Source organism: Lissotriton helveticus, chromosome 7 (genome assembly GCF_964261635.1).
Source record: "Lissotriton helveticus chromosome 7, aLisHel1.1, whole genome shotgun sequence".
Lineage (NCBI taxonomy): Eukaryota > Metazoa > Chordata > Amphibia > Caudata > Salamandridae > Lissotriton > Lissotriton helveticus.
In genome coordinates this window covers 1,738,681,219-1,738,700,901 of record NC_136068.1, presented here as the reverse complement: position 1 = coordinate 1,738,700,901, position 19,683 = coordinate 1,738,681,219, and the positions used below count along the sequence as shown (strand labels likewise).

The window sequence follows — 19,683 nt, the reverse complement described above, 5'->3', positions numbered from 1 at the left end:
GGGGCCTTCTATGTAGGCGGCGGGGCGGGGGGGGGAGAGGGCGCTTCTATGTATGCGGCGGGGGGGAGGGCACTTCTATGTATGCAGCGTGGGGGGGGGAAGAGGAAGAGGGCCTCTGTATGTGTGTAGGTGCGTTCCTGTGTGTAGGTGCGTTCCTGTGTGTGTGTGCCTTCCTGCCTGCAGTGAGTGTGTTCAGTGTGCCTTTCTTTGTATGGGAATACGAGGGACAGCGACGTGCGCGCTCACGAGGTAGAATCTCCGGCAGGAGACGCTCGTAACAGTCTGCTGTCCACATTCCCCTACATTCCCCAGAAAGCGGCAACATAAGTTGTCTCCCTAGACAGCAAAAGCTTCGCTTTTGCTTTCGTCTAGGCGAGACCTAAAAAGGGGAACCTGTTTTGAAAATTCTATAGATTTTTTATTTCAAAGCAGGCTTTAATACACAAGATAGAGATTTGCTATGGTGAAAGCTATTAAAGATGGAGATTCAACTGTGAATTTGTGAAACTATGTCACACATTATTGCCCAGATAAAAGTAATGATTTTAGATGAATAAGACTTCAAATTATGTTATTGCATGGTGTTTTATATGCTAAACCCCTGTGACAGCAACAGTGACAACTTCGTTGTTTATGATCATGATCAGCATGTTCCAGGATAGCAGCCTTTGTGTTGTAATAAATTGACACTAATTTTTAGGTCGAGCGACCTCTCAATGCGCATGCGCATTGAGCGGGAGCTCGATATATAGGGGCTTAGAGAGTTTACCTAACTGGCGATTCCACTGGCGATTTGATGCTGTGCCCGTGGCTTTTAGGTCAATGCGCAAGCGCATTGCCCTAAAATGCGCGTGCACATCATCAAATCGCCAGTCAATCACCAGCAGCACTCCTCCCACACCTTTGAGCTGAAGCTTAGCTTCACTTCAAAGGCCCCTGCTGCTTCACACCCTCATGCCGCTCTCCCCGCTCTGCCCCCTCCCCTGCCCGCCGTGTCGCATTTCTCCTCCCCCCTCCCCACAGCAATGCCCACCGCCAGCCGTACTTTCACTTTGACGGCCGCAGGCCGCCTCTCGTGTTTCTCCTCCCCCCTCCTCTTTCTCTAGACTCTCTCTCATCCTCCCCACCCCACACCTCTCCCTACCATCTTCCCTACCATCTTCGCTTATTTAAAGTCGGCTCCTTTCAGCATTTTATTTGTTTAAAATGTTTTACTTGTATGTTTGATACCTAAGTATTGTATTTCACAAATCTTTGTCACCACATCTTGCCGGTAACTTATGCCTTTATTTCACCTACCACTTTTCCATGTTGCTGCCCGCCGTCGCTTCTCTGCTGCTCGCACTTTGATTTAGGATTTCTTTTCATTCATTTGAAATGTTTTGCTCCAGACGCTTCCTTTCTGCCCTCACCCAAAACTTCTCTGTCTTGCTGCCCTGCCCTTTTGCGCCTCCACTTTCACCAGGCGTCACTTTCATGGCCGTGCGTTCACTCTTGCCTTTTGTCCACTTTTTCACCCTCTGCGTCTCCACTTTCACCAGTTGGTGTGCCTGTTTCTGTGCATTCTTAACTATCTGCTCCTCTTTCCTCCACTGGGGCCTTCTGCTGTGCCCCCCACAGCTCCCCGCACATATACCTGCTCCTTCCTGCTTGTGCTTAGAATTGTGCTCATTATTTGAAACTCTATTTGCATGTTCGATCACTTTCACTTTGACGGCCGCGCGGCCGCGTCCCTTTCACGGCCACGCGGCCAATGCTTGTTTATGTTCTAGCCAGTAACCGAAGGACTGCAGTGTCAGATGCTGCCACTAATGTGGAGTTAGTATTTTAATTTAGGTAGGGGTTTCAGATGTCATACTTCAGTGTGTTTACTCTTTCTAGTATATGCATTTCGAGTCTGTTTCTCGTTCCCTCACTTAACACGTATGCAGCTGTCAGTGTAAATCATTTCATGACAGTGTTTTCAATGAATCACTCACTAGTGATGAATTGCTTCCCTGCCTGCAAGATGCACTGGTGAACTCTGCCCCTTCCACTTACAACTGTTTGTGGCTTGTTTTGTGTACATATGCATGCCGTAGATACTGCTGTGTATGGCCCCCTGCCACAGATCTTTAGAAGATATCTATTTTAATGACTAGATCAAAGTTCAATAATTGAATGCCCTGAAAAATTCACGGGAGTGCAGGAACCGTAAAAAACTAAATCAACCACAAAACTATCTGCAATTTGTAGCGATGTATCAATTGCTTTGTTGAGATTTGTGAAAGGCAATACGTGTTGGCTTTGCTCGCCAAAATAAAGAATATATTGAACATAATGCATGTGTTCAATTTCTAATACATTACTTTGACATCTTTATTTTTTGCTCCAAAGGAATATGAATGCACGCTGCCTCGATTCGATTTAAGTCGATTTGCATATTGTTTGTCTGATTGACATATGTAATTTAGAACGTGAGGCAGTCATAGTCTCCAAATACAACTCCTGCATAAGCACTACCCGTCACGCAAATGCAGGCAGGGGAAATTGGCCCTAGTAATGCAAATCACATCGGAAACTCTTTTTTAAGTTAAAGTGAAGTATGTCAATCGTTTAAATAATTGTAAAAACAAAAACATTGTTACAGACAACATCTTCAATTGAGCAATGGGAACGTACACAACTCCAATTAAATTGAAACTATAAAACAATTACTCAAATAAATATAGAAATATAATTATTATGAGGAGCATATATATGTCTATATATATATATATATGTCTATATATATATATATATATATATGTCTATATATATATATATATGTCTATATATATATAGATATATATATATATATATATAGATATATATATAGATATATATATAGATATATATATATATATATATATATATATATATATATATATATATATATATATATATATATATATGTAATTACCTACTGGCGGTCGCCAGTAGGTAGTTATAGTTAGGACCTAGTTTCCATAGGAAATCCTCAACATTCTATTTGGATTAACTTTGGCCCTGGTGGATGAATCTTTGCGAATTTCTCAAAGAAGATGGCTCGGTCCGCTGCGCTCCTTCCCTGAAAGTTTGGGGGGGATTGGTGAAGTGGGGGCTGAGATAAAAGGGGGTCCCAAAACGTGTTTTCTCCATGTTATTTTCCATAGGACATTTAGACACGGCTACAGGTCGAACGGCTGAATGGGTTTATAAGAAATTTGGCAAAACTGTAGAGTCCGGCTCGCAGATTACGCTTTTTTTGGAATGGTGTAAATCCGTTCAGTAGTTGCTGAGAAAATTAAAGTTAAAGTCAATTATATATCTATAAGCGCGTACGGGTGCGCGCACTCAAGCGGCTGCGCGCGAGCGGAATTTTTTTTGTTGCTGCGTGACGTCTGTTAACGTTCGATTCGAAGGAAATCAGGAAGTGTTGACCGCCATTTTGTCACTGCGAGTAAATATATAGTCATTTCAAAGCGTTGGAACATGGAAAGGGGAGAAGGTAGAGATTGTTTTGCTGCATAGGTTCTCTCAGGGTGTGCAGTAAGGCCCTTAAACGCGAAAATATATATATATATATATTTTTTTTTAAGTTGCGGGGTGCACGCACCCGGGCGCGCACACCTATTTACAAGAGTGTGAAAATGGAGATAAATCAGAAGTTTGAGTGCTTTGATATAAGGTGGCTCTGAAAAGAGCCCTTGTGTTAATTGAGTTTTTTCTGCATTTATAAGTAAGTACCGATGCAGAGTCTGATGTTGCAGAGGAAGATTCTGTTTCCCTCATCCGTGAAATGAACACCATCTGTCCTATAGATGTCTTGCATGTGGTAACGCAAGTTGTTGTGGTAAATAGAACCCATGCTATAATCTCTGAGGAAAGCAGAAACAGATTTATTAACATGTCTCCTTGCTTTCTCAATTTGTGCACAATGTTGATTGGACTAATTCCATTTCTGTCTTGGCATATATTGGAATATACCAAGGCAGTTCTGGCTTCGTTATTACGAGCACTAGAAAACAAGACATTCTGGGCAATACCATCCTTGACGCAGCCTTTTATTCTACAAGATGGTGTCTTTCAAAAGCCAGTGGTATAGGAGTATGTAACAAGCGAGCCATTTAATTGAAAAAACTAAACGTGACAAACGGTTGCAGGATCAGTGAAGGTTGATTTTTTAATTGAAAGTATAACAGGATCAGTTACAATAAAATCGTCAATACGCATACCATGGGCGAGTATCATGGGTAACATTATTTCGAAGCTTTATTAATACAATAATCAATAATGAAAAATCGACATCAATAGGGTTGTCCGTATTCCTAGTCAGTACCCTTCCCCGCCCGCAATGTGCATAAAGACCGCATACATCCCCCATAACGTCAAGGCTAAGTAACTAGAACGTCATAAGGAGTTGCAATTTGCTCCCATACTGGCGCCATTTTGGTCGAGGTCAGGCAGGACCAGAGTATAGTTCAATGTGTCCAATAAATAGCGGCAGGACCAGAATCCCTTTCGGCAGTTCTGGCTTCGTCATTACGAGCACTAGAAAACAAGACATTCTGGGCAATACCACCCTTGACGCAGCCCTTTATGCTACAAGATGGTGTCTTCCATTCAGAAAATATTGTTGGCAGCATTTTGAAAGGAAAGATAAACGGCCGTTCTCCTAGTGAGTCTCACATTGTTACATTTATGAAGAAAAAGCCTGAAGAATGTACAAACTGAAAACCAGTTTTTGTCTGCATAGCTTCAGCAGCAACACTTGAGTCAGCTTTGTGTGAAGCCGCCATCTTGATGCAATCAATACCGTCCCCCTGCACACATTCAGGGACCAGGCCGCATTGTGAGGGCACCGCAGGACGTGTCTTCAGGTCAAACGGATTGTGGGACAAGGTCCAGAAGACAAGAGTCACCAAAAGGCTAAAAGTCCCGCTGGACCCCGGGAGCCGGCCGCCTATGTCGGGGGCGATCTCAGATGGTGTCTTCCATTCAGAAAATATTGTTGGCAGCATTTTGAAAGGAAAGATAAACGGCCGTTCTCCTAGTGAGTCTCACATTGTTACATTTATGAAGAAAAAGCCTGAAGAATGTACAAACTGAAAACCAGTTTTTGTCTGCATAGCATCAGCAGCAACACTTGAGTCAGCTTTGTGTGAAGCCGCCATCTTGATCCAATCAATACCGTCCCCCTGCACACATTCAGGGACCAGGCCGCATTGCGAGGGCACCGCAGGACGTGTCTTCAGGTCAAACGGATTGTGGGACAAGGTCCAGAAGACAAGAGTCACCAAAAGGCTAAAAGTTCCGCCGGACCCCGGGAGCCGGCCGCTTATGTCGGGGGCGATCTCAGGCCACACCAGGACAACAAGACTGAGATCAATTTGCTCATACTGATCCATAACGCCCCGGCCTCTCCATGTCGTAGGCCGCAAGAGTGGGCGAAACTCAGCTGGCCGAGCGAGACTTGGGGAGGGCGCAGGAGCCAAGCGACCCTTGTCAGTCCGCGCCACCACACCACACCGCCCCTCGTGGGCCTCCGTCTAGCGGCTCATGGGGGCACCGCAGGCAGCGGTTCTTCAGATCAGTGGCTCTCACCGGCAAGGCTCCCCTCCGTCAGCAGCGATCGTTGGCGCTGTGGTTGCGGCCGGAGGTCCCGCCTAGTCAACGCCTCGGCCTCTCCATGTCGTAGGCCGCAAGAGTGATCGGAACTCAGCTGGCCAAGCGAGACTTGGGGACGGGGTAGGAGATAAGCGGCCCCTCCCAGTCCGCGCCACCACACCGCCCCTCGGGGGCCTTCATTAAGCGGTTCTGTGAGGCACCGCAGGCAGCGGTTCTTCAGATCACAACAGAGTCTCATGCTCGATCGATTGAGCTGGCCGAATCAGGCAACATGAAGATGGGGAGGGGGGGCACCTCTTGCTCAACCACCACCTGAGGAGGTGTGGTTTAGTTCTAAACCAATGAAAAGTGTTACTTTTAGGTCACATGACCTAGCCTTAAATCATTAGGAAACCAAAAGTGAAATGAACCAACGAAAAGTTTTATTAACAAGTCACATGACCTGTTATGCTTACGTTACGCGCTTCGCGCCGCGCCCCGGATCGCTTCCGGGAAGCTGCGCTTCGCGCACCGGATGCGCTAACGCGGCGCGTCATATGACGCATTACGCGACACTACAGTGTTTCTGGATGTTTCAGACTGAAGCTGGCGTCAGCATGAGAGCACCCCGTGGCTACGTCGTAGCCATTCTGCGAGCAATCATGGCAGAAGCTGCCCACCGGAAGTCTGCGGGTGTCGGGGGCCCCGGTGACTCTTGTAGTATCTTCAAGGCTGAGGGGACGCTTTTGGGAATGGGGCCCATGTCGTAGCAGTCAAGCGTCCGAGTTCCAGGGTTGTCCAGAGCCATCCTTGCAGGACAGGCCCAAGTCTGTGGAGCCGACCGCCATTTCCTGAGCTCCGTGGCAGCCGCCTGTCGCTGTACCGGAAGAGTGGGTGCAATTCAGCCGGATGGCGGGTGAGACGCTGTAATAGCAAGAGCAGGCGTAATTCAGCTGGCCGAGCGAGGCACTGTGCCGCAGGAGCGGGCGCAACTCATCTTGTCGAGTGAAGCGCTGGGGTGCAGCTGAGAAACCTCCACTTGGGGAGGTGGGGGAGGCTCGTTCGCGCCGCCTCTTTCTTCCAGTGCACCCCGCGCCGTCTCCTGGCGCAGGTATATGTGATGGTTGGACCAGGGCACCGCAGGACGTGTCTTCAGGTCAAACGGATTGTGGGACAAGGTCCAGAATGGAAGAGTCACCAAAAGGCTAAAAGTTCCGCCGGACCCTGGGAGCCGGCCGCCTATGTCGAGTGAAGTGCTGGGGTGCAGCTGAGAAACCTCCACCTGGGGAGGTGGGGGAGGCTCGTTCGCGCCGCCTCTCCCTTCCAGTGCACCCCACGCCGTCTCCTGGCGCAGGTATATGTGATGGTTGGACCAGGGCACCGCAGGACGTGTCTTTAGGGGTGTAGCTGAGAAACCTCCACCTGGGGAGGTGGGGGAGGCTCGTTCGCGCCGCCTCTCCCTTCCAGTGTACCCCACGCCGTCTCCTGGCGCAGGTATATGTGATGGTTGGACCAGGGCACCGCAGGACGTGTCTTTAGGTGAAACCCTCAACTATGGCACCCAACATCCAGGACTTATGACATTTATGGAAGGCAGTGACATCGAAGAATCTCAGGGACCAAGCATATGCAGAGTCTTCCCCGGGGTATTTGCACAACGGTCCTCCACCCCTAGGCCGCCAGCTATGCTACCTTGACAGGAACAGTGTCATGCATTTGGATCGATGTTGCAGCAGGCTGCCATGTAAATAGTTAATTAATTAAACATTTTACCCTGTTACTCGATGGAGGTACAGGTCGTCGATCAAAAAATGTGCTGGCCACCTCTAATGGTAATAGCGTGGCCAGGGCTTTTGTCAATCCCTCTGCAAATTGCACAGGGTGCTCTTGTTTGACATGCCGCACCATGGTATGTATGGAAAAGGAATATTTTTTTGTTGGATTTCCTCTTGAGAGAAACGAGTCACATATCGTGCAGGTTACTTTTGGTGCATTTACTTTCTTTTGATCTTCAGGATAAGTGAAAAATTGCCAGATGAAAGATTCTTTTTTTCTTCTTAAAAGGTAGTCGATCATTTTGTTCAGATTCGGAAGATGAATGAGATACGGTAGCCATTTCACCAAAGTCTTCCGAAAAATGTAGGACGTTGTTCTCTCTTGAGAGTAGAAAAGATAGTGAGAGAAGTGGGTGGAGTGCTGCGTGTAAATTCCAGAATAGAAACGAGTAAGAACCAATTGGAAGTGTTGTTTTCATGTTGCAGCAGGCTGCCATGTAAATAGTTATTTAATAAAACGTTTTACCCTGTTACTTTGCTGGTGTGTTGTATTTATTTATAATATTTGTATAGGGTTTGTCGTTATTTTGGGCGGGGTGGGCGGCGGAGACGAGCTATCTTGCAGCCATCATGGCGTCGAGCTCGGTTTCTCTCACTAGTTTCATATTTCTCATGAGGGGTTGTTCCTAATGTTTCTATTTTAGCGAGGTGAAAAAGAGATCCTATCAGTGGCCTACTAATTTTGCTCGATTCCTTTTGTTTTTTCTAACGATTTTTAAGTTAAAGTTTGCTAGCACGATACAGTGGCTAGTCCGCATTTTATATAGGTCTTTTTTATTAGGGGTCTCCTCCGGTGGAGTCGGACGATCTACCTCTAATAACCGGTAAGTGTTCCTCTGAAGGAATGCGTCTTGAAAGTGGCTGACTGTAATGTATGATATTTCACTCAGTGACTTTCAGGCCCATGCTGTTTCAAAACTGTGCATGTGCTTGAAGCAGGCGTAGGTATTGACGTAGCATTGTGAATATAGTGCATTGGTGAGCCTTGCTGGAGCTGCATCACAGTTGCGATGCAACTCTAGCAATGTATTAGTTTTTGAGCACAGATGTGTTACGCATGTATGGTGTTTTTGTACCATGGTGCGCCACATTTCAAATGTGGCACACCATGGGTAACGGAGCACTACCATACTGTGGTGCACATTAACTGGTGCATATCTGGGTATGAAGTAGTTAACATGAATCTGCCCCATAGGTTACAAATCCGCGTTTAGTAGACTGTTTGGCCTTTGTAGTTTTATGTTTTTTCTGTTATTCTATGTAGGTATGTAATATTGCAAGATTTTTGTCACGAAAAAGAAGCCATGAGGGGAGATAAACCCCCTTTATAATATGCTCCTGGAGCTGTTTTTGGTACAATGAGTTAGTTCTGAAAAGAACTTTTTTTTTTTTTTTAAAACAAGTGTTATGTTGTTTGATTTTGGACCAGGGCACCGCAGGACGTGTCTTTAGGTCAAACCCTCAAGTATGGCACCGAACATCCAGGACTTATGCCATTTGTGGAAGGCAGTGACATCTAAGAATCTCAGGGACCAAGCATATCCAGAGTCCTCCCCGGGGTATTTGCACAACGGTCCTCCACCCCTAGGCCGCCAGCTATGCTACCTTGACAGGAACAGTGTCATGCAGTTTTTGATTTTTTTAACTTGCAACAACATTTTCATGTGTGACACAGGATCAAAATGAAATGAAGAAATGTATCTTTTCTCGGGTCATTTATGACTCTCAATTTTTAGTTTAGTAAGAATGAGGCTCTGCTCTCCGTACAGAAGAATTTCTCCACACTCGTTGCATTTCATGTGCACCTTTGCAAGATATGGTCTCAAGTCCATCACAGCACTCGATGGTGATACAGGTCGTCCACCAGAAGATGTGCTGGCCACCTCTGATGGTAATAGCGTGGCCAGGGCTCTGTCGATGCCTTTGCAAATTCCACAGGGTGCACTTGTTTGACATGCCGCACCATGGTATGTATGGAAAAGGAATATTTTTTTCTTGGATTTCCTCTTGAGAGAACCGAATTGCATATCGTGCAGGTAACTTTTGGCGCATTCACTTTCTTTTGTTCTTCAGGATAAGTGAAAAATTGCCAAATAAAAGATTCCTTTTTTCTTTTTAAAGGTAGTCGCTCATTTCCTTCAGATTCGGAAGATGAATGCGGGGCGGCAGCCATTTCAGCAAAGTCTTCCGAAGGGTGTTGAACGTCGTTCTCTTTTGAGAGTAGAAAAGATAGTGAGAGGAGTGGGTGGAGTCCTCCGTGTAAATTGCAGAATAGAAACTACTAAGAACCAATTGGAAGTGTTGTTTTCAAGTCACATGACTTCACATGCGCGTCTCAGGACGTGTACGCGGTGATAGTATCTGGTCACGTACGCCATTTGGAAGTAGCGGTCTAATTCAGCAAAGTTTCAAAACGTGAAAAGGAGTAAATCCAAACATATGCGGATTTAATATGTCTTCTGAGCTCGATTCAAGCATACAATTGTTAAAGTATAAAACCTTTTATATATTTTTTTTAAATACCAAGGTGTGTACATTCGGTCACACACGAAAGTTTAAAAAGACATTCGGCTCCATTTAATGAAAATTTTCATAATATTAAAAAAGAAGCCTAGGTTTAGTCTCTTTGACGTAGTATAAGTTCTTTGATGGGTCTATGAAGAAATTCAATAAGTTCAGATTGCAAAGTTTTCACGAAATATATAGGCGGGTGCGCGCAGTCGGTCGCGCACGAAAGCCTGGAAATGCGCTATCCATTTTATTGAGAACTGTTGCCGAGAGTGCGCACACCGGGTCGTGCACAAAAGTTTAGAAAGGCTATTTTTATTTACAGGCAAATTTTAATGCGTTGAAAAAAAGGTAAGGTACAGACTTTCTAATTCTGTATCGCTTTACAAGGAGTCTGTATGCAACTTGAACAGTGAAGAAAACGGCTTGTTTCTGAAAAAAATATTGCCAGAACTTTGACAAAAGTATAGGTTGTATACACGAGATATTTCTGAATTAGCATTTTAAAAACCAATGAAATTCACTGAAAAAACCATAGGTTTACACACGTTATAGTTAGGAAGTAGCATTTACAAAACCTATGAAATTCACTGAAAAAACCATAGGTTTGATACCAGTTATAGTTAGCTGGAAATTTTACTGATATAAAACCAATGAAATTCCACGTTATAGTTAGTTGGACTCACTATAACTTGCGCGTGTAATGCACTGCTGATGACGTCACATATTACATCACTCATGACATCACTGATGACACCATCCAGTGAATGTGTGTCTTTCTGAAAAATAAATATGTGTTATATATGTATATATTATTGAATATCTTAGTGAATACATATATTAGTGAGTAATGCCTAAATATTTAAATATATGTATTAGTGTTTCACTTTGTGTATAAGTGGCTGCATGGGTTGATGAGTAGGTACATGTGTATGTATATAGGTGATTAGATTTTTTTCTTAGTATCAGTATGAGTGTTTGCATGCTTTGGTGGGAGTATTACTTAGTACATAGATGCAAGAATGACTGAGTCTCTGTTTGTATGTGTTTGGAAGACAGCATATGTGCAGGACTGTATGGGTGGATGAGTGTGTATATGTCTGTGTTAGTGAGTGAATGACTGTCTTATTAGTGTCTTTATCAGTAACTACATATGTTTTAATCTAGTATATGTGAATATTGATGTATATAAGTGAGTATATGTGAGAGTGAGGGATTGTAAGAGTTCCTGTTTAAATTAGTATGTGTTTCTATAAGTGATTTTTTAAGAGAGTAAGTATGTGTAAGTTTCCTTAGAAGTAAAGTGGTAGTGTGTGTATAGCTGTTTATGCAAATAAATGGATGTTCAATAGTTTATTTGCATGTGTGAGTATGTGTGTGAATAACTTTTGGATGACTGTCGGTGTGTAACAGGATGTGTAGGTGTATCACTACATATGATTAGTGAATATATGTATGAGTGACTATATAGAACTGTTGGTGAATTAGTGCATGTGTATATAGATGGTGGAATTATTGAATTGGTTGTTGTAACTGGTATGGGTATCTCCATTTTTTTGAAAATTTTAGTTTCTATTTTTGAATATGTGTTTCAAGGGTTAGATTACAGTGAAAGGAGGTCTGTCACTGTGTCACAAGGATGGTGTCATCAGTGATGTCATGAGTGATGTAATATGTGACGTCATCAGCAGTGCATTACACGCGCAAGTTATAGTGAGTCCAACTAACTATAACGTGGAATTTCATTGGTTTTATATCAGTAAAATTTCCAGCTAACTAAAAATGGTATCAAACCTATGGTTTTTTCAGTGAATTTCATAGGTTTTGTAAATGCTACTTCCTAACTATAACGTGTGTAAAACCTATGGTTTTTTCAGTGATTATATATATATATATATATATATATATATATATATATATATATCTGTGTGTATATATAGTTCATTATCTCACTTAATATTTTTATATTCACATCATAAAATAACAAAGAATTGGCATAGCCAATAGATCTCGCATTTGGGATCTTATCAGTGTTTAGTTATCCAGCACAATATCCTTGGTGCAACAACATCAAGTGTTGCATGGCTAAAGACTTATAAGGTCCCAAATGCGAGATACATCTAAGTCACGTGAATACAACACATATTGCATTACAAATGCTATAGGTGTCACATTTGCGAAAGATAAAACTATTGGCATTGTAAATGACAAAGCTATTAATTTCGCTATTTTCAAAACCAACACATAAATAAAAAATGTGTCATTTACAGTACCAATAGCTCAAACTTTCCTAACGCGAGACCTATTGCATTGCAAATGCTTGTTTTTTAATGTAATGACGCTTTCGGACACTGTCGCCTGCGAGTACGTGACATGGGACCCACATTGTCCCATACGAATATGTGTTGCTATATATCTGTGTCACCTACAAATAAATGTAATTAAGAGTTCTAACACTGTTGCCTGCAAATGTGAATTCAAAGCATCATACCTGGCTACAGGTGAATATCTGTTATGCTCTACCAGACAAAGAGAAATAATAAAGCTGAAATAATTCCGCCAACAAAAAAAAGAGAAAGAAAAGCAAGAACAAAAAAAAGATAGAAACTGGGTCGATATCCATACCGCAGTAAAACGCAGAAACAACAAGGCATTCTGGATTATAGTAGCCTCACCAATGGGGATAAGGAAATCAATTCAAGCATCACCAGTCTCATCATCCGAATGGGAAAAACACATTCTCAAATTATATAAATCTAATATCCAAAATTAAGTCTCTCCCGGCCAGTGTCCCTTTCAAAAGGGCCAATCTGATCAGGACCCTTTAGCCATAACGACTACACAGATCGCCGTTTTAATTAAATCTGCTAAATCATCTGCAGCAATGGGTCCAGACAATACCCCGATCAAAGTTCTACAATCAAATCCGGAAGACTGGAGCAAAATTTTAACCCCTCTATTCCAATATGGTTTCAAAACTGGGAAAATACCAAAATCCTGGTGGGGGAGCATCAAGGCACCCCTTTTAAAACAAGCATTTGCAATGCAATAGGTCTCGCATTTACACAAGTTTGAGCTATTGACATTGCAAATGACAATGCCTTTTATTTTTGTTTTCCTTTTTAAAACATAAATAAAAGGCTTTGTCATTTACCATGCCAATAGCTTAAAACACACGTAAATGCGATACCTATTGCATGCTTGTTTTTAATTTTGTTAGACAACTAATAAAATTAATAAAAATGACAATTACCTGCCGCCCAAGTCATTGTTATAGCTTAGAGGGCTTGGAATAGTCTGAATTGTCACTCTTGTAGGAGAGTCAACTATCATTGGCAGCATAGCAGGGGCAATGTGTGGTGCAAGCTGCAGTGGACTCCTGATGAGAGCCCTGGCACTCCTTTATTGACAAATTAAGCACTGCCGGTACCAATCCCATGCTCTACTCAAGCCCTCTGCCTCTAGGGGCGAGGTCCGCGCTGTGTAAACATTCCAAACCCCGTGAAGCAGAGAGATGAGCTGCGCGCTTGGCATCTCGCCTGCTTTGTGCTAGCGCCTTACCATGTTTCTTAACCTACGTTTTAGGCGCTGTTAATTTCGTATAAAGATCCATTTACTCCCAAGCGAGGAATGAATGAGCCGTATGCGTTTACTGACCGGAGTGCCAACTGGGTAACAAACAGAGCAGAGATAAAATCCCTGCTTCCCAGCTTCATCAAATCATGTGATCCTGAGCAAACGCCTTCATCTTTCCGTGTCAGCTACCAACAAATTCAGGTGCGAAGAAAAAACGCACTGAGGCTGACAATTAGACACCAGACGTTATAGATCAATAACTTCAAGGTGTTTCTTTGCTACTCACCGTTACCATCAGAGGATAGTGCTTTGTACTGACCTAGGTCAAAGGTGGCGCTTTTCAAATCTCTCACTCACATTCCCCGAGTCCCGGTCACATTATATTCACGCATACGTATTATGCAGCACTTCCAGGTACATCATAGAACTTCTTCGGTTACAATTCGAACCATAAAAGTAAAAACATTGATATATCATATATACATTACACCAATAATATCATAAACCCATAAAAAGCAAAATTAATAAATCCTAGTATACCTCAATCTCATAGCAGCTTAAAACAAGTACAATAAAAACTCACCGCCGCAGCCCGGCTTGAACAGGAAGCCAGGCAACCTGTGTTGGGACGGGGGCGGGGCCGCAAAAAGACAGGAAGCAGACGGGAGCCTACCCCGCGCTCCTGTGCTGAAGCGCTCCTGTGCCCGTCAGCCGGAAGATTTGCGTGTCAGCTAGCGGGGCTCCCATGCTCGTGGAGAGCCCCGCCTGCTGCTGAGGATGACCCGCTGCCTGCCGCTGCCTGCCGAAGGAGAGAGGGACACACGAAAAGAACTCGGTGAGTGGGGTGTGAGGGGGGGGGACATGTGCGCGCGTGTGTGTGCGAGTGTGTCTGTGTGTGTGTGTGTTTGTGCCTGTGTGTGCGCGTGTGTCTGTGTGTATGTATGCATGCGTGTGTAAAAAGATTCGATGACTGGTGGGGGGATGTAAAGTGAAAGTAAGCAGCGCGCGTGTGTGTTTCAGTGTGTGTGGTGGCTGGCTGTGTGCGCACGCGTGGACGGAGGCGACGTGCGCATTCGCGCACCCAAATCCGGCCGCTTTCAAGCTCGTAACACCCTCTTGTCCTCCTTCCCTCGTGACAGGCAACATTAGGTCTCCAGCTGTACCAGCTCGACCTAAAAAGGCTCCAGATCGAATCCATCTATTTACAGACAAATAGTCCTCCTAGATGCCACTGGAAAGATCTTCGCAGCATGCGTATTAAATCATCTAAAAGACTGGGAGTTCTCAAATAATGTGCTTCCTATGACACAGGCTAGCTTCCGCCCAAAACATTCATTTTTGGACAATATTGCTGTACTCCAGACTGTTCTTGATAACTTTGTAATGTTAAATTCACAAATAGTTTACTGCGCTTTTATTGATTTCTCAGGTTCACAATAAGGTTATGCCCTACATTCCCTATGATCTTAGAAAAACAGTTGTAACTACCTTTGTGCTGTCAAAGTTAGATTATTGTAACGGCCTATACCTTGGGTTACAGAAACAACATTTGAGGAAACTTCAGTTGGTGCAGAATGCTGCAGCCAGGCTCCTATTGAATATACCCAAGTACCAATCAATCAAAGAAGAAATCCAGAAGCTCCACTGGTTGCCTGTGGTGCAACATATTAAGTTTAAGGTACTCTGCCTTGCCTATAAAGCACTGAATGGGACGGGACAGGTGCCTTTGCAACACCTCTTCTCATGGTATCACGCAGGCAGACAGTTAAGGTCTACAAATGCCAAACTAATGTTGGTACCAAGGATCCGAACTGAGAGCTGGGGAGGTCGGAGTACTGGCTACTGTGCAGTCAAATTATGGGATACACTTCCTGCTTATATGAGAGAGGCCAACTCTCTCTTTTCCTTCAGAAAAGAATTAAAAACTTGGCTGTTTTTAAACTAATCCTTCCTCTTCCATTCCTCACAGAGCTTGGGTTCCAGGTCAGCGCCAAGACACCCCAGGGTATTTGCGCGCTTTAGAAGTTTTATTAACATTAACTTTCGATAGCGTGGATAGATCAACATTATAGAAAAAGCTATTGGGGGATTCCTGATGATCTCCTCATAATAATTACTTCCCTGCATACGGCAACGTGGTGTAGAGTTCAAATGGGGGTTGACAAGGGCTTAACTAGGCCAATTCCCACGATGAATGGACTGACACAAGGTTGCACCTGTGTTATTTTCCATTTACATAAGTGACCTACCGGGGTGCTTTTCCCAAATTAATAATTCCCCCCCCCAAATTTTCATAAAATTATATCCATTGCTTAATGTACGCTGATGATATTGTTATATTCAATTGTACCCCAATTGGCCTACTAAGAAACCTAAATGAATTAAACCAATACGCAAAAGAACATTTCTTGGTTCCTAACATATCTAAAATCAAAATGTTACCTTTCAGAGGAAGAAGGAAATCTCTGCCTTTCACATGGTAACTGTGAGGTAACCCTATCGAGACGGTGAAAGAATATGTATACTTGGGCCCAATCTTTTCGGATAATTTACAAAATGTTCCCCATCTTCAACATCTCGGGCAAAAGGCATATTCTCATGCCAGCTGAGATTTTATTGCTTCACTGGCAACAGACATTATAAATCCCTGTTGGAAGTCGCCAGTATGAAAATCCCACCTATCCTATCTTATGCCTTGGAATACATACAAATTAAAACCTGGCAACCAGTAAAAGTGAAAGAAGGGATTATCCTACGGAAACTGTTAAAAGTATCCCTATCAGTCCCCGTACAAGCCTTACGTCTCGAGCTTTCTTTAATGAGCATATTCACTCGAGCCATCTCCAACATTATAAGGTGGGCCTTTCACCTTTTACATGCAGTCCCTGCCACCCTAAGATATATATTAAAATTGGGAGACTTTGAGTTGAATCGGCTCGGCATACTTTTAATAGGAATCTTATAATAGCACTCGAGGTATCCCAATGCACCATAGCACTTTTGCAGGCTTGGTCTCCAGTTCATTTGAAGCTCTTTTTAAAACATGACGCAGAGAATACGTTTTGAATTAGATAAGGAATACTGTATCCAATTAAAGTATTATATTTAAAAAATGCGGAAAACATAGTATATAAAACCCAGAGCACCATCTACAGTTCCAGTTAGAGCACAAAGTAAGGCGCTGTATCCTTCTTCTGCGATTAGGAATTCTCCCTTTAAAAGTATATTCCGCCAGATGGACCTCCCCTGAAAATTCTTCAGGTAATTGTGATTTGTGTAATTGTGGATCACAAGATCACGTACTACTAATCTGTCCAAACCTGATTTTGGTAGAGGTTCGGCGACGATTCATAAAGCCAATTTGTTTAAAATACAACACAATTTTAGTTAAAAATGTAATTACGGTGTGTAAGTCTCCTCCAAATGAATTTGTTTGCCATAACTTGTTTAAGTTTTTAAAGAGTTTTTTAAAACTATTTTAATAGTGCACAAATTTAACAGTTTTTTTAAACTCATGTATAATGTACTTGCGGGCCCCAAATTGCATTAACCTGTCTAAGTTTATAATGAGTTTTTATAGTTAAGAAAAATATATACAATTATATATGTTCTAGATTTATGTATTTGTTGACCTCAATTGAGGTCTGAATCAACTAATAATAGGAATAATAATAATACATTTTATGTTGTGCTCTACCAGACGGTGGCCTACGATTATACAATGTTATATTCCAACTTTGTCATCTGTGAACATATGATGCTGTGTCATACAGGATCACCTATGAATATGCAGTGCTGCGTCCAAAATGTTAGCAATAATCAAGCACACTGTAGTTGGCTGTTAATCTTCAATGCTGTGTCTAACGTATACAATGCTATAGCCAGTGTAATGTTCAAATATGTAATGCTGTGTCTCACATTCGTGCCTGTGGGTATAGGATGCTATTCCCTAAAGGGGTCAGTCAGTAGTTTAGGCTATGTTCATTATCATAATACTTTTGGGGCTCTGCAAGATATCAGCCGCTTCTACCCGTGTACCCCCAACGTTTGCTACCATTCTTCTCTACTGCAAAAGACATGGCAATTATAAGTCATTAGGCCATCTTTACAAAAAAAAGGCACTTGCATGCATAAGCAACACTGACTTACTACCAACTCTCACTTCCACAGCTCCACTATTCCAGAAACCAGGCATAAAACATCAATAGTTCGAAATGTCACTCTCACCTGCGCTCAACTAGGTGGTTTTATTAACACAACAGCTCTCACCCCTAAAATGACCTAACTCCCTTTGACTTAGTTGCACATTGCCACCACCAGGAGCATCGTCGAGTTTCCGTACATAACCTTGCAGCACCTTGTCTCTTGTTATTGGTGTTAACTTTCATTCACCCAATTTACCTTACTAGACACCTTGCTAAATACCTTTCAGTGTGAGCACAGATAATTCAAATCTGGGCAAAAGGCATTAAAGGGTGGAGAAGATTACATTTTTAGTAGACTTTTAAAAGGAAATTAAAGTAAGAAAGGATTGTACACGCAGACTACAAAACTGACCTAGTACTGTCCACCACCTGCTTCTTTTAGGTTGGAAAAGTGTTTAGCATACTTACTTTAAGAGAGAGGAAACGGTCCATACTGTGCACCATGTAAATGCATCTTGCAATTTGTATTTATATAGCACTTACTACCCCTGACAAGGTATTGAAGCGCTCAGCGGCAAGCGGAACGCTTCTCCAGAACCCCAGATTAAAGATTAATAGTAGATAAGTACATTTCTGTGCATTAATTATGTTAGGTTTGTGCTCTTGATTTCTTGTGTGTTTAGCAGAGTTTAGAGTACAAATAAAATGATGGGAATGGATTTGAATGGGGGAAGTAATACGTTGTTTTTAAGTAGTGGTCGTGTCTGCCTGTTAATTGGATGACATGACTAAAAAGGGAGATGAAAGTTTGAAAAGGATGCGGTTCACCAAGAACATCAAAACTTTATATATATATAGCGTCATTCACGTAACTGGAATAGTGCAGCCCATGAACTTACATGGAGTCTTACGATGTCGGTCAGACACTTTTCTGTAAAACATTAAAATTTTAATCCCAAACCATATCTCTGTTTTAATAATCTTCCTGCTACTTCTTCACTTCTTTCGTGCTGTTTGTTCCTAACCTTTGCTATTTTGACAGGTCGTACTGCTCACGTGCTTATGTTTATTGAACATACACATGAATCAGATGAAGGTCACGTTTTTTTGCGAGGAATAGTTAGGAAGGCACGAGCAGTACGCTGCTGAGCAAGTTCCCTCATCCCGCCACGCGGGTCCCAAACGTTCCGTAATTCCTCACCTTTACGGCGTAATCAATGACCCGCTTCACCCCAACAAGTACCCGCAACGACATCTTGACAACCCCGAGACCGGAAACCAGCGAGGAGGACCCACGGGCAAGGTGCAATGTGTGGAAAATCAGCCCAATCACTGTGCAGGAGATGACCGGTAGTCCCGCCCTACATTGGCGTCCCGGTCTCGAGCCAGTCTGCTAGCCGTCGAAGCGAATGGGCTCTATGTGACCAGTTGACGGCATAGAGCAAGAAGACGGACAAAACTAGCTGCTGCTATTGTGCACGAAGGGTCGCCATGTTTTAAGGGACTTTTGAGTATGATGAACCATGTACAGTGATACCAAAATAGAAATCCTACTAAAAATATACAATTTTTGCTGTTGACAAAAATAATATGACTCAATAATTTATTTTAAAATGCATACAAAATTATCTGGGTGACGAACATTTATTTACCTACCCTGTGCACATTCTTAAATTTCCTGTTTTGTAGAGATTATGTTTACCTCTTGCAATACGAAAACAGGATTTTAACTCCACCCTACGTTGCCTTTTCTCTTTCTTGAGGTAGAAGTGATGCTGAAGAGTTGTTTTGGTGTCCTTCTTCTCTTCCTGAAATACGCCAGGATCATTCGAATAGCCATAAATCACAGCTGCCAACTCCGCAGGCTGATAGCCTACATAGCTGCCAAGGTTTCAGATTGCTATGTGTGACATTTTCATAATTTCATTGCAATTATGAGTGACATTTTCACGACTAAATCAAATCAAATTGGCTTTATTCGATTTACATAAGAAATCATAAAAGCATACAGG

The 19,683-nt window shown here is 42.8% G+C and overlaps 1 protein-coding gene across 2 annotated transcripts in view; it reads right to left on the bottom strand.

The window, feature by feature from the left end:
- Positions 1 to 19,029, bottom strand: part of ETFB (electron transfer flavoprotein subunit beta) — a 528,490-nt gene extending 509,461 nt beyond the window's left edge. For both annotated transcript variants that reach the window (XM_078655460.1, XM_078655461.1), the window contains exon 1: positions 18,873 to 19,029. In XM_078655460.1, the coding sequence (XP_078511586.1) occupies positions 18,873 to 18,926 (54 nt within the window). In that variant the 5' untranslated portion in view covers positions 18,927 to 19,029. The remainder of the gene's footprint in view (positions 1 to 18,872) is intronic.
- Between the last annotated feature and the right edge of the window lie 654 nt (positions 19,030 to 19,683).